General features: G+C 43.2%; 1 protein-coding gene across 2 annotated transcripts in view; it reads left to right on the top strand.

The window, feature by feature from the left end:
- Positions 1-12,131, top strand: part of WDR11 (WD repeat domain 11) — a 52,488-nt gene that overhangs the window by 25,713 nt on the left and 14,644 nt on the right. For both annotated transcript variants that reach the window (XM_037059630.1, XM_037059629.1), the window contains exons 14-17: positions 4,513-4,621; positions 6,527-6,651; positions 7,518-7,665; positions 11,731-11,837. In XM_037059630.1, the coding sequence (XP_036915525.1) occupies positions 4,513-4,621; positions 6,527-6,651; positions 7,518-7,665; positions 11,731-11,837 (489 nt within the window). The remainder of the gene's footprint in view (positions 1-4,512; positions 4,622-6,526; positions 6,652-7,517; positions 7,666-11,730; positions 11,838-12,131) is intronic.

Here is a 12,131-nt window from a genome sequence, read left to right as displayed (position 1 = left end):
GGAAGGGCTGATGTCTTAAAGTTTTGTGATTTGTGAAAATGGCGTATCTACCTGCTTAGGCCTGCTTTAATTTCTTTCAAAAATCCTTGGTAGTTTTCAGTATATAGGTTTTATAAAATCATTTGTTAATGTTTTCTTCTATGATGCTATTATAAACAGTATTTTTCCTTTTTAATTTCAATTTTCAATTATTCATTACGTGTATACCGAAATAATTAATCTATTGATAATAATTACTTGTGACCACACTAAACTTAATTTTAGTGGCATTTTTATTGATTCTTTAGAATTTTCTATTTAGAAAATGTACCAGTTGTGTTGCTTGCCAGTAGAGACACATCTGTGTCTTTTTGGGGGGCACCTAGAGGCCTTTTCCCCCACTCCCCCACACTGACTGGGCCCTCCAGTGCAGGCCTGGGGGGCACCTGGAGGCCTTTTCCCCTGCTCCCCCACACTGACTGGGCCCTCCAATGCAGGTCTGGGGGGCACCTGGAGGCCTTTTCCCCCGCTCCCCACACTGACTGGGCCCGCCAGTGCAGGGTCAGACAGAGGCGATGGGGGCGGCTGTCTTTGCTCCGTTCCTGGATCTGATGGAGAAAGCATTGTCTTTTAACATTAAATGTAATGTTGACCATAGTGTTTTTTGTAGATGCCCTTTATTAAATGAAGGAAATTTTCAATTTTTAGTTTACTGAAATTTTGTGTCCTTGAGTAGGCATTGAATTATGGCAGATTCTTTTTTTGTCATTGTTGTGTTTATTTATTTATTTACTTTTATTGTTGTTCAAGTACAGTTGTCTCCATTTCCCCCCACCACTCTCTCCACCCCACCCACACCTACCTCCCACCCTTAATCCTATCCTCCTTTTGCTTTGTCCATGTGTCCTTTATACATATTTCTTGATGACCCTTCCCCTTTTTCCTCCCTTTCTCCCCCTCCCTCCTCCCCTCAGGTTACTGTCAGTTTGTTCTTTATTTCAATGTCTTTGGTTCTATTTTGCTCACTTGTTTGATTTATTGATTAGGTTCCACTTATAGGTGAGATCATGTTGTATTTGTCTTTTACTGCCCGGCTTGTTTCACTTAGCATAATGCTCTCCAGTTCCATCCATGCTGTCATGAAGGGTAGGAGCTCCTCCTTTCTTTCTGCTGCGTAGTATTCCATTATGTAAATGTACCATAGTTTTTTGATCCACTAATTTACTGATGGGCACTTAAGTTGCTTCCAGCACTTGGCTATTGTAAATTGTGCTGCTCTGAACTTTTGGGTGCATAAGTCCTTTTGATGTTTCAGGGTTCTTAGGGTATAATCACAGCAGTGGAATTGCCGGGGCAAAAGGCAAGTTTTAGTTTTTAGTTTTCTGAGAAAATTTCATACTATTTTCCACAGTGGCTGCACCAGTCTGCATTCACACCAACAGTGCACTAGGGTTCTCTTTTCTCTACAACCTCGCTAGCACTTTTGTTTGTTAGTTTGTTTATGATGGCCATTCTGACCGGTGAATTTTGGCAGATTCTTTTATGCATTTGTGGTCATCACCATACGGTGTTTTTGTTTTATTCTTTAAGTCAGGTGATACAGTGAATTCATTGATTGATTTTTTTTCAAATGATAAACCACCTGTTCCTGGGATAAACTCCACTTGGACATGATATATTACTGGATTTGATTTGCTAATACTTTATTAAAGATTTTTGCATCTGTGTTCCTGAAGGATATTGGTCTAGCTTTGTGTAATATTCTTGTCTGGTTTTAGAATGAGGGATTATTGACCTTGTAAATGCATTGTGAAGTATTTGCTCATCTTCCTTTTCCTGCACGAGATCGTGTAAAATTGACAATCACTTCTTTCTTAATTATGAAATTCACCAGGGAACCCATCTGGGCATAGAATTTTCTTTGTGAAAAAGTTTTTAAGTATAAATTCAGCTTCTTTCATGGACATAGAGCTCTTTGGGTTAGATATACCCTGAAGAGCTCTATTATTTATGAAATAAATTGAATATAATTTAAGTATATAATTTTTTTTCGGTTAGCTTAGTAGTTGGTGTTTTTCAAGTAATCTGTTCACTTCATTGAATTTGTTGAATTTATAGATATAAACTTGTTCATAATATTCTCTTATTCTTTTAATGTCTGTAATCTGAGTGATACCATTTTCACTCTTGTTATCAATAATTGTGTTGATCAGTTTTATTGACCTTTTCAGAGAAACCTGTTTGGTTTCATTTTTCTTTGATTTTCTATTTTCTGTTTCATTGACTGCAGTGATTGTCTTTTTTTTTTCCTTTTGCTTTCTTTGGATTTAATACATTCTTATTTTTTTTAAGGTAGAACCTTAGATGGTTGAATTAAGGTCTTTCTTTAAAGAAAGATTTGATATAAGAATTTAATGCTGTAGTAATCACTATTTTTCCTGTACCCTACATTTTTTTTGATATGGTGCATTTTAATTTACTATATAATACTTTTAAATTTCCACAGAATCTTTATAGGTACATTGTTTAATTTTCCAATATTAGGAGCTTTTCCAGATATTTTTCTCTTACATTCTGTTTTCCGTGAGCATCCAAGAGTATATTTTATATTATTTCAATCCTTTTAAATTCATGTTGTTACGTGGCCCAAAATGTGTGGTATATCTTAATGAATGTCCCATGTGCACTCAAAAAGGTTGCATATTCTTCTATTGTTGAGTAGAATATTCTGCAAATGTTGGTTTGCTGTGGTTTATGGTTCTCCTTACTGATTCTGTGTCTGCTTTTCTATTTCTTACGAAAAGGTAAATGAGTATTGACATTTTGAACTTTGTGGATTTATTTCTTTTTTGAAGATCTCAAGTTCTTTGGGTATTTTAAAGCTCTGCTGTTAGGTGCATGATATTTAGTCTTGTTACATCCTTCTGATTAATTTATTTATTGACCATTGTGAAATGATCATTACCTCTGTTTTTGGTAAAATTCTTTGCTCAGCAGTCAGTCTGATTTGTCTGTTAAGTATAGCCACTCCAGCTTTCTGTAGATTAGTGTTTACATGGTGTATCTTTTCTAGCCTTTTACTTGTAACTTACCTGTATGTTTATATTTCAAGTTAATTTCTTCTAGGCAGCATATAATTGGGGCTTATTTTTCTACTTGCTCTGACAATCTCTGTTTCTAATTGCAGTATTTAAATTATTTATATTAATGTAGTTATTATATTATAGTGTGGCTTATGTTTAAATCGACCATCTTGCTCATTTTAAATGAAATAATGTAGTTTTCATTTATTAGGCTTAATTTCTAATATGCAAAATATGAGTTGTTATAATCCACATAAAATTCTTTGCAGGAGGTCCACAATGATTTTTTCAAATGCAAAGGAGCCATGAGACTAAAAAATTTGAGAATTGCTCATACTGTTTGGACTTTGGTCTCTTCTCTTCCAGTCAGTCTTGCCTGCTAAATTGATAAATCTAAAACAGCTGATCACATCATTCCCCTGCTGTAAAACCTTTAGAGGCCCACTGTTCTACAGAATTAATTTCTGCACACCCTAGCCTGGCATCTTAGGGCGTCTTAGATCTTTTGTGAAGTGATCCGAAATTCTCATTTTATCTTCATTCTCATGCTGGTTGCTCTCACTTGGCGTTTCAGATGGTGTGTTAGCCCCCCCGCCGCCAAACACGCTGTGTCATTTTCCTGTCTTTCACCATTTGTCATATTTGTAACTCTGCCTAGAATGCCACTTCCTGTTTTCAAAAGAAATCTATAATGAATCTTTATAGCATGTACCAGATTCTGTCTTACATTGGTTATTTACACACAAGCTTTTATATGCCTTTATATCAGTTATAATAAAAATGTAACATTGCATTCGAGTAATCCATCATGACTTACAAAATTCCTTCATGTGTGCTGTCCCTTTTATTTTATCCTTACAGCATCCAGTGAGGTGGGTAAGATAGGTTTTAACACCATTTTAAAGATAAATAGCATAAAATTCAAAAAGGTCACGTGGTTTGTCTGAGGCCACGTAATTATCAAGTGGCAGACTTGGTCCTGAGCAGGAGAATCAGGGCCTTTGGATACAATGAATACCAGGGTCTCCCTCCTCTCTCCCACATTCTCAGTATCAGCGTGATGGACAGTTCATGGAATTTTTAACTTAACTTTTTACCCTACCCTGCCTGCGACCCGTCAAGGTGGGTGGTGGCAGTCGTCATGTCCCGAATGAGAAAGTAACTTCAGGAGGAGGGAACTGTAATCTGTGGCTCTGGGAGGCAAACTCACGCCTTTTCTGATGCTTCTGAGCTGGGCGTCTTGCCTGAGTGGGGCTGGGCGGCCCTCGAAAGTGTCATCTTGGAGCTTTGCCTTCTGGTGACTGTGGATCACGAGGGCTATGTGATAGTTTGAATTGTCTTCGTTTACAATGCGTCACCTGAGGTGCTTGACTTACTGAACTTTTTACTCGTACTACTATGGTGGAAATTTTGCACAAAGGGGCTTATTTAGTGATTTTGTTTATTTTAGGCAGTATTTGGCGGTTGTATTCAAAGATAAACCCCTGGAGTTGTGGGATGTTAGGACTTGTACCATTCTCAGAGAAATGTCCAAAAACTTCCCTGGAGTAACTGCTTTGGTAAGTTATAATTTACAAAGTAAACAGTTTGGTTGTGTGTGTGTGTGTATGTATATATATATATGTATATGTATATGTATATGTATAGTGAATATGTTTCTTTACCTTGAACTGGAATCGTTACTGCCATGTATCTCCTTGTTGGAAACGTGCGTTCAGGGAAGACAATCTAAGCAGACGGAGCTGACCCTCCCTCCTGGATGCGTTGAGCTGACACTGCAGGAGCGCAGCTCTGAGTCGGGTTTCATTTAGATGCTTTGAGGGGTGTGGCAAGCATACTCTACAATGTTTATCTGAGACTAGAGGTCACACCAGCTAAGTGAACCTTGAAAAAAGAGTAAAGTGGGAGATGGGGGTTGGGCCCTTCTGCCCGAGGTAGTGCAGTTGACAAAACCAGAGAAGTAAAAGCAGTGTCGTTTTGGCCCAAGAACACGAAGTGAACCAGTGTCATAAAGAGCTCATTAGCAGACCCCTGAATATTTGGGTAGTTAATATACAGTAAAGGAGCACATATATTGAGAGGGAGGAGGACTGTTGTGTGAGATAGTATTGGGAAAACTCTTGTCTTAGAGAGAAAAGTACTGGATCTCTACATAATGTATTCTGAGGTGGGCTCCACAGGATTAAAGACCTAAATGTAAAAAAGTAAAAGCTATAAACTTATGTAATCAAATGTAGAAGACTATTTGTATTGTAGGGGCAGGAAAGGACATCAGAAAATCAATCCAAAAGGCCAAAAAAATTAATGTGTTTAATTAGGTCACAATTGGTGCTTTCTTTTCAATGATGGACACCAGTGTCAGTGTTGAATGTGCAAGAGAAGTTGGAGATAGAAATTTTCCCGTCCCTGAGACGGACAGGGGACTGACTGTGCCTCAAGGGGACTGGCGTTGTGGCAGCCCCCGCACGTGAATAGTGGAAAGACAGGAACCCAGTGGAAAGATGGGCCACGTGTGTCATCAGTTAGTGATGCCAGAGAGACCTGACGGCCAACCAGCAGATGGAGATATGCCAGCTCATCGGTCGTAGAGGCGTGTGATGTGAAGTCAGCACGATACGTCTTGTAGACTCGCACGAGTTGGAGGGCCAGTCAGATGGCGTCAGACGCGGGGGTCGAGTGGGCGGTGGGACCCTCGTGCACCGCTGGCAGGCGTTGGCCCAGGGAGGCCGTCCGACCGCTGCTGGTCAGGAGGGGGCTTCCGTCGGGGTGCTGGCTGCGGTGTCCTTTGTCGTGAGGGGAGTTTGGAGGCGATCTGGGTATGCTTTTCTGAGAGGGCAGACTGGAAATTGGTGGGCGCGTGTGTGGAGTGCGACACCGCGTGTAGAAACAGCGGAGGTGGGACTTAGACACGCTGTACTGAGCGAAAAGAGTCCGAAACAGATGCAGCAGACCACACAGTACCGTTGTGGAAGTTACCGGTACGTGCATGTAGAATAGCCGCATGGTAGGAGCGTGCACATCTGAGAGGGTGTTACATTAAGTGCACTGAAGTCGGTGGGCGCAGGAAGGGATCAGCAGAGGAAATGAGAGGTTGGAGGTGGACCTGTGGGCGACAATGGCAGTGACTGCAGAACGTGATCATCTCCCCTGTGCCCTGGGGAGCGAGGGGAGGGAATAGAAGATGCCGTCATTGAATGTATTATTTTCATTTTGTAAAAAAACGTAAAGTACCAGAATGTTAGACTTTTGGGAAATTTGCCATTGAAGTCTTCTACCTTAAGCTCTAACTAAAATGTATTCATTCAGCCTTTCTATAAACAGATAAATTCTCAGAACAAATGGTAAATTCATGCGTAATAATAGTAAGTGAAGCTGAGCAATGGCGAGTATGCCCAAATGTTCTAGAAGGATTCTAGACTGAAGGAGACTGAGCGCTTCCAGGTGTGTCTGTCTTTGCTTCACAGGAGTGGTCACCATCGCACAACCTGAAGAGCCTGCGAAAGAAACAGCTGGCCACCCGCGAGGCCATGGCCCGCCAGACTGTGGTCTCGGACACGGAGCTGAGCATCGCGGAGTCATCTGTGATCAGGTGCAGCGTGCCCTGTCCTGCGGCCTCATGTGCGATGCCCATGTGGCTGGGAGCTTGATGGGTGTCATCCGAAGGCATCTCTAGAAGCAGGCTGCACTCTGGTTTTGAACACACTTTGGTATTTTCGTGCACACCCGGATCACTGAAGAACTCATTTAACTGTCATGTTGCTTGGTGCAGCCAACACTTACACCAGGGATCTCCGGCCGGTGGGCCACAGGAGTTTCCAAAACGTGTGATTCCTGACTGTACTCAGGGGCATGGACCTCTTTTCCCTTAGACAGTCAGACAAAGAAGTGAAAACAGCCAACACAACGGTAGCCATATGGTATGAATGAATCAAAACTATACCTATTTCTTTTGACACATCAGGAAACAATGTAATGTATTTTTTGATGTGCTACAGAATTTTAGTAATTAGTTTCTGTGTGCCATGAGATGAAAAAAGTTGAAAACCACTGACATACAGTAACAGCCATTAGTGAAATGATGTCTCTGTTCCATAAACTTGAGCTTCTCAAATTCAAAGAGACGTAACACCAAACGTACAGAGAGAGCATATTGTCACTTACGTACACCAAAGAAAATATGTTGAGGATTCTAAATTTATGTATTGTTCCCACCCTACCAATTTACAAGGAAAAGCCGCCCGAGAGAATGACAGTGAAGGCAGGGCCTTCCTTCTGGGCAGGGCGGGCGTGCTCTCGTGGTGGTGGTTTGGGGGTGACTGCTGTTTTCCTCGTATTCGCTTCAGCCTTTTTTCTATGGTTTTGGACCTCTTGTGAATGCATCTGTATTTTGGGTGAGTGAATTATGTGTGTGATTCTAGGGAGATGAAATATTTTTGTCTTATTTCTGTCCCGAAGCTTGTTGCAGGAAGCGGAAAGTAAGTCGGAACTCAGTCAGAACATCTCCGCGCGAGAGCACTTCGTGTTCACCGACGGCGATGGCCAGGTTTACCACTTCACGGTGGAGGGGAGCTCGGTGCGGGACAGCGCTCGGATCCCGCCCGACGTGAGTCCTGCCCTGGGTCACATTGCTGTTAGCCGTTCCTGTCACAGATTGTGTTGGTTCCGTTTCCAGTGAAGCCATGCTGACGTTGGAAAGCTATTTCAGAAAAATCTAATGTAAATAAACCTTAGTATTTAACAAGGTAGTATCGTTGATTAAACATGTTCCATACCGCTACAGCATTGTAACTACTTTGATTAAATGCTTAGCATGTGCTACTCATTTTTATCCCCATAATAATCCATGAGGAATGTTGTGCATTTTTCCCAAGAGAAAGCTGAGGCCCCCCAGCGTAGTGACATGGCAGCTTTAAACTTGGATGTCTGTGTGTCCAGACCTCTCCTCTCTCCGTTTCAGGCGTCGCCCCGAAGGATTTGGGTTACGGTCTGGAATCATTTATGGGTGATGGCGATCAGGTTGTAGGTGTGATAGTGTCATTAGCACTCACGGGTTTGTGTTCGTCCTCCTCCTGTCCTTGCGGAACCCTCTGCCTGAGGACTGGTGGCGAATAATTTGTGCCAGCATGTACCTCACAGACTGTTTTTAACGGATGGGTTAAGGAAATGTGTTTGTGAACTAATGTTGCCATAATGGTTAATTGGAGGCATGAGATGGTTTCTTAAGATATATGTATATATTTTACATTGTCATCAAAAATGGCATGTTTCGGCCATGTCCCGGCCCCCATGTTTTACAGGAGGCCGGGGGTATCATAGGTTGAGTCAGGACGTTGGCCGGGCCGGGAGGGTCCACTGCTAAGGTGCTCGCGTACATGGGCAGTGCACTTTAATGCTGGCCTCAGGCCCTCCTCTCGGGGACCTTTCTGCAGGACTGTCCCAGTGTCCCCACGATCCGGCAGCTGGCTTCATCCAGGGTGCACGGGGCAAGACAGAGTGAGGCAAAGCAAGCTGCAGGCTGCACTGTGTTTTAGGACTCAGTTTTAAAAGTCACACTCCGCCATTTGCGCAGCGTGCTGCTGGTTGGCAGGCCACCTGTTCACTGTGGGTGGTGACTACCAGGGGACCCGGTGAAGGCAGCACACGGGGCCTCTCGGAGGCGGTCTCTGCACCTTCCTGATTAACGGGTGCAGGAGAGTAGAAGGTGTGCACACAGCCTTCACTCCCGAAAATGGGAGCTAGCCCACGAAAGTGCTCCTCAGACTGCAGTTTCATTTACACTGCTGTGTGGAGCAAGTCCTGCCCGAGACGTAGTCTGTTTTGAGGCATCTCTAGTGTGGCCAGAATTTTCACTGGTTCGAAAGGTTGAAAATTAATAACGCAAGTGTGAAAGATTAATATTAGTTATGACCATTAATCTCGGAAAGGAACCTGACTTGCAAGCACGTGGAAAGGAAAGCTTTGCTGAAGAGTGCGGATGGGCGGCCGCGTGGGGGAGCCGGCCTTTGGAAAGTCAGTTGCCTTCTCACTCGCAAAGCTGCGCCTTTGGAACCCAGCGGGCCCACCGGGCTCCTCCAGTGCCACTCGAAGCAGCTCAGTCCCTTTTCTCGTCACTTCACACCGGAGATTGGAGTGGAGACACAGTCCAGTGACTTGTGAGATGCCAGTTCCCCCTCCTTCAGCTCCCCCAAAGTTTAACATTTTGGACATTGACACAGGTTTTCCTTTTTATGAGGGTGTCTTGCAGGACGGTAATTGTGCTGTAGAGCCTTTAAAGTTCTCCCCCTCTGTGTGGGGGTCTGAAGGCAGGACCGGTGGGTGTGTCCCGCCTGCCTGGTCCTTTTATTCTGCAGCCGTGCCCCCTTCCACAGGGAGCGACGGGCCTAATGAGGAATAAGGGTGCAGCCTCCAGTGAAATCATTTTAGAGTATTTTAGAGTAGATTAGTTTGAGAGGAAAGGGGACTTGAGCATCTACTGAATAATATAATAGGCATTGGTTTTGGATCGTTATTTTTCTTTTCTGTTGTTAAAATATTTTCTAGGAATTATAGAATCTAGGCAGTGGTTTTGTTTACTTATTTTAATTTATTATTTATGTTACCCTCCTCTCAAATGTATTGAACATTTGTTTGGAGTTGACACTTTCCCTCTGGATTCTGGCTTCATAATTGTATAGTCAGTCATACCATAGCTAATCAGTATAAAAGACTGGTAGAAAGAAGAGGAAGGCGGGCGTATTTTACATTATGTTTGCCTGGAGAGTCTCCAGTGGACGGCCTGTATCCGGAAAACTGGAAAGTGGGCAAGCGTGACCGTCTGCTCCGCTGCCGGCTTTGGTCCTGATGTGTCGGACGCCCTCGCTTACCTGAAAGCAGCACATCCGTGGCAGCTCGTAATGTTCTGTTGTGTTTTAATCGGACATTGACTTGTGGTGCCTTGGACCCACAAAGCCTTTGCCTTTTTTTTTAAGGTTCTATTTATTTATTTTTAGAGAGGGGGGAAGGGAGGGAGGAAGAACCGGCGACCCTTTGGTTAGCAGCCCACGCTCCATCCACTGAGCTACACCAGCCACGGCACCTTTGTCATTCTAAGCTGATAGTACTGATTTCTGGGTAAATTTAAACTTTAATATTATGATTTTTTTAGAAATGTGAAAGTAAGATTATAAAATGTGGCCCCAGCTGGTGTGGCTCAGTGGATTGAGTGCTGGCCCGCTAACCAGTCATCAGTTTGATTCCCAGTCAGGACACATGCCTGGGTGGTGGGCCAGTTCCCAGTAGGGGGCGCACGAGAGGCAAGCCCACATGGATGTTTCTCTCCCTCTCTTTCTCTCTTCCCTTCTCTAAAAATAAATAAATAAAATCTTAAAAAAATAAAATGCAAGTTTTCAAGACTAATATATTTAAAGGCAAATTCTTAAACCTGTTAGTATGGTCAGGAGAACAGAAATAAGATCTTGGAGTAAAGCATCATAATATACAGACATCTATTTATTTAACATTCTTTTCATTATTGAATTTGTTGAAATACTCAGTTTTAATCTAGTGTTTCTTTTGCTCCGTGACTGCAATTAGGGTTCCTGCAGTATTTGGTGTGTGTGCCCGTGTGTTAACAGTCTCTCGGGCAGCCCCAGAGCTTTCCTGCTCCTTCCTGAGGCTGCCATGAGAACGAAATATGTGGGTTTTTATATCAGTCTATAAATGTAAAAGTAAGATTTTTTAATAAGTAGAGAGGTAATTGGGCAATAATACTACTTAATAGCGAAGGTGTATTGACTCTTTACAGTGTGGTAGGCATTGTTTTAAGGCCTTTACCTGTATAACTTTATAATGCTAATGGGAACCCCTCAAGTTTCACGAGCTTACCCTGCTTTATTGATGATAAAATCCAAGACCCAGAAAGATGAAGTGAACATGCCCCAAATCACACAACAAATTAAGTGACAAAGTTCGGATCCGAGCCCAGGCAGCTGACCCCACGGCCCAGGCTCCTCAGCAACTGTCGCGCAGCCTCTGCGTGTCGTTGCAGCCGCAGCCCCTTTCCGCCCACCTCGGAGTTCACACCGCAGTGTTGCGGCCTTAGCTTTGCGTTTCTGAACATAACCTCTTCGCAGGGCTTTCTGTGCGTTCAGATTGCGCGGGTGTCTGCGCAGAGGCACACTGTCTCTGCCCTGCCGTTGTCCCAGAAGGAGGTTCTCGCTGAACCTCATTTCAGGAGGAGGTGCTGCACAGTCGTCGTAAACCCCCTCAGAGTTTCCTTGGAATAGATTTACTTATCCTTTCACAGGGAGAGACGAGTTGGCGACAGGAGTTCTTTGGTAAGGTTTTCTTTCTTTCTCTCTCTCTCTCTGTTTATGTCTCTTACTCTTCTTTAGGGTGTTTCTTTCTGAAAAGACATCCATTCTGTGTAAATCTTGTTCAGAGAACTTAATGTCTGTCAAGCTGGAATCTCCTGTTTCTTCATAGTTGAAACTGATGTGCTGGGTAGCTGTTTTAGTGTCCAGAGTCCGTTAGTGCTTGATTGCATTCATAATAAAGCAAAACCATTTAAAGTTAAGTTTTATTAAAGAATCTTTATTATTTTATCACAGTTATTAGGTGAAAGTATCGCCCTGTTACGACAGGTTGCAAGTAGAGAAGTTTATGTGTATTTGTTGCTGTTCTTTTCTAGGGAAGCATGGGCAGTATTACCTGCATTGCTTGGAAAGGTGATATGTTAGTTCTCGGAGATGCAGATGGAAACCTAAACTTTTGGGATTTGAAAGGCAGAGTATCCAGGTATGAGTTCAGAAAGCAGTCTTGTTATTTGGTTTTTTAAAAAGTAACCTCCTAAAATGGGTCTCTTGTCAGTGAACTTGGGACGAAGGGCCTGGGCCTCAATCCGAGCTCTGGGTCACGCACATCTGCATGTGCCCCACACAGAAATGCCGGGAGGTGATCCCAGATGCTGGTAAAGGGCAGACCTGTGTCGGACGGGGCTCCGGTCCCAGAGGGCGAAGCGGTTCCCCCTTCACCCGAGCGTTTCAAAAATGGGAACAGAGAGAGACATGGGGCGTAGTTTCTGGTGATGAG

The sequence above is a fragment of the Sturnira hondurensis genome, unplaced genomic scaffold, assembly GCF_014824575.4.
Source record: "Sturnira hondurensis isolate 20B ecotype Veracruz unplaced genomic scaffold, ASM1482457v3 Scaffold0011253, whole genome shotgun sequence".
NCBI classification, from domain to species: domain Eukaryota; kingdom Metazoa; phylum Chordata; class Mammalia; order Chiroptera; family Phyllostomidae; genus Sturnira; species Sturnira hondurensis.
Note: the sequence above shows the minus strand (reverse complement) of the source record. Positions and strands in the feature narration are given on the sequence as shown.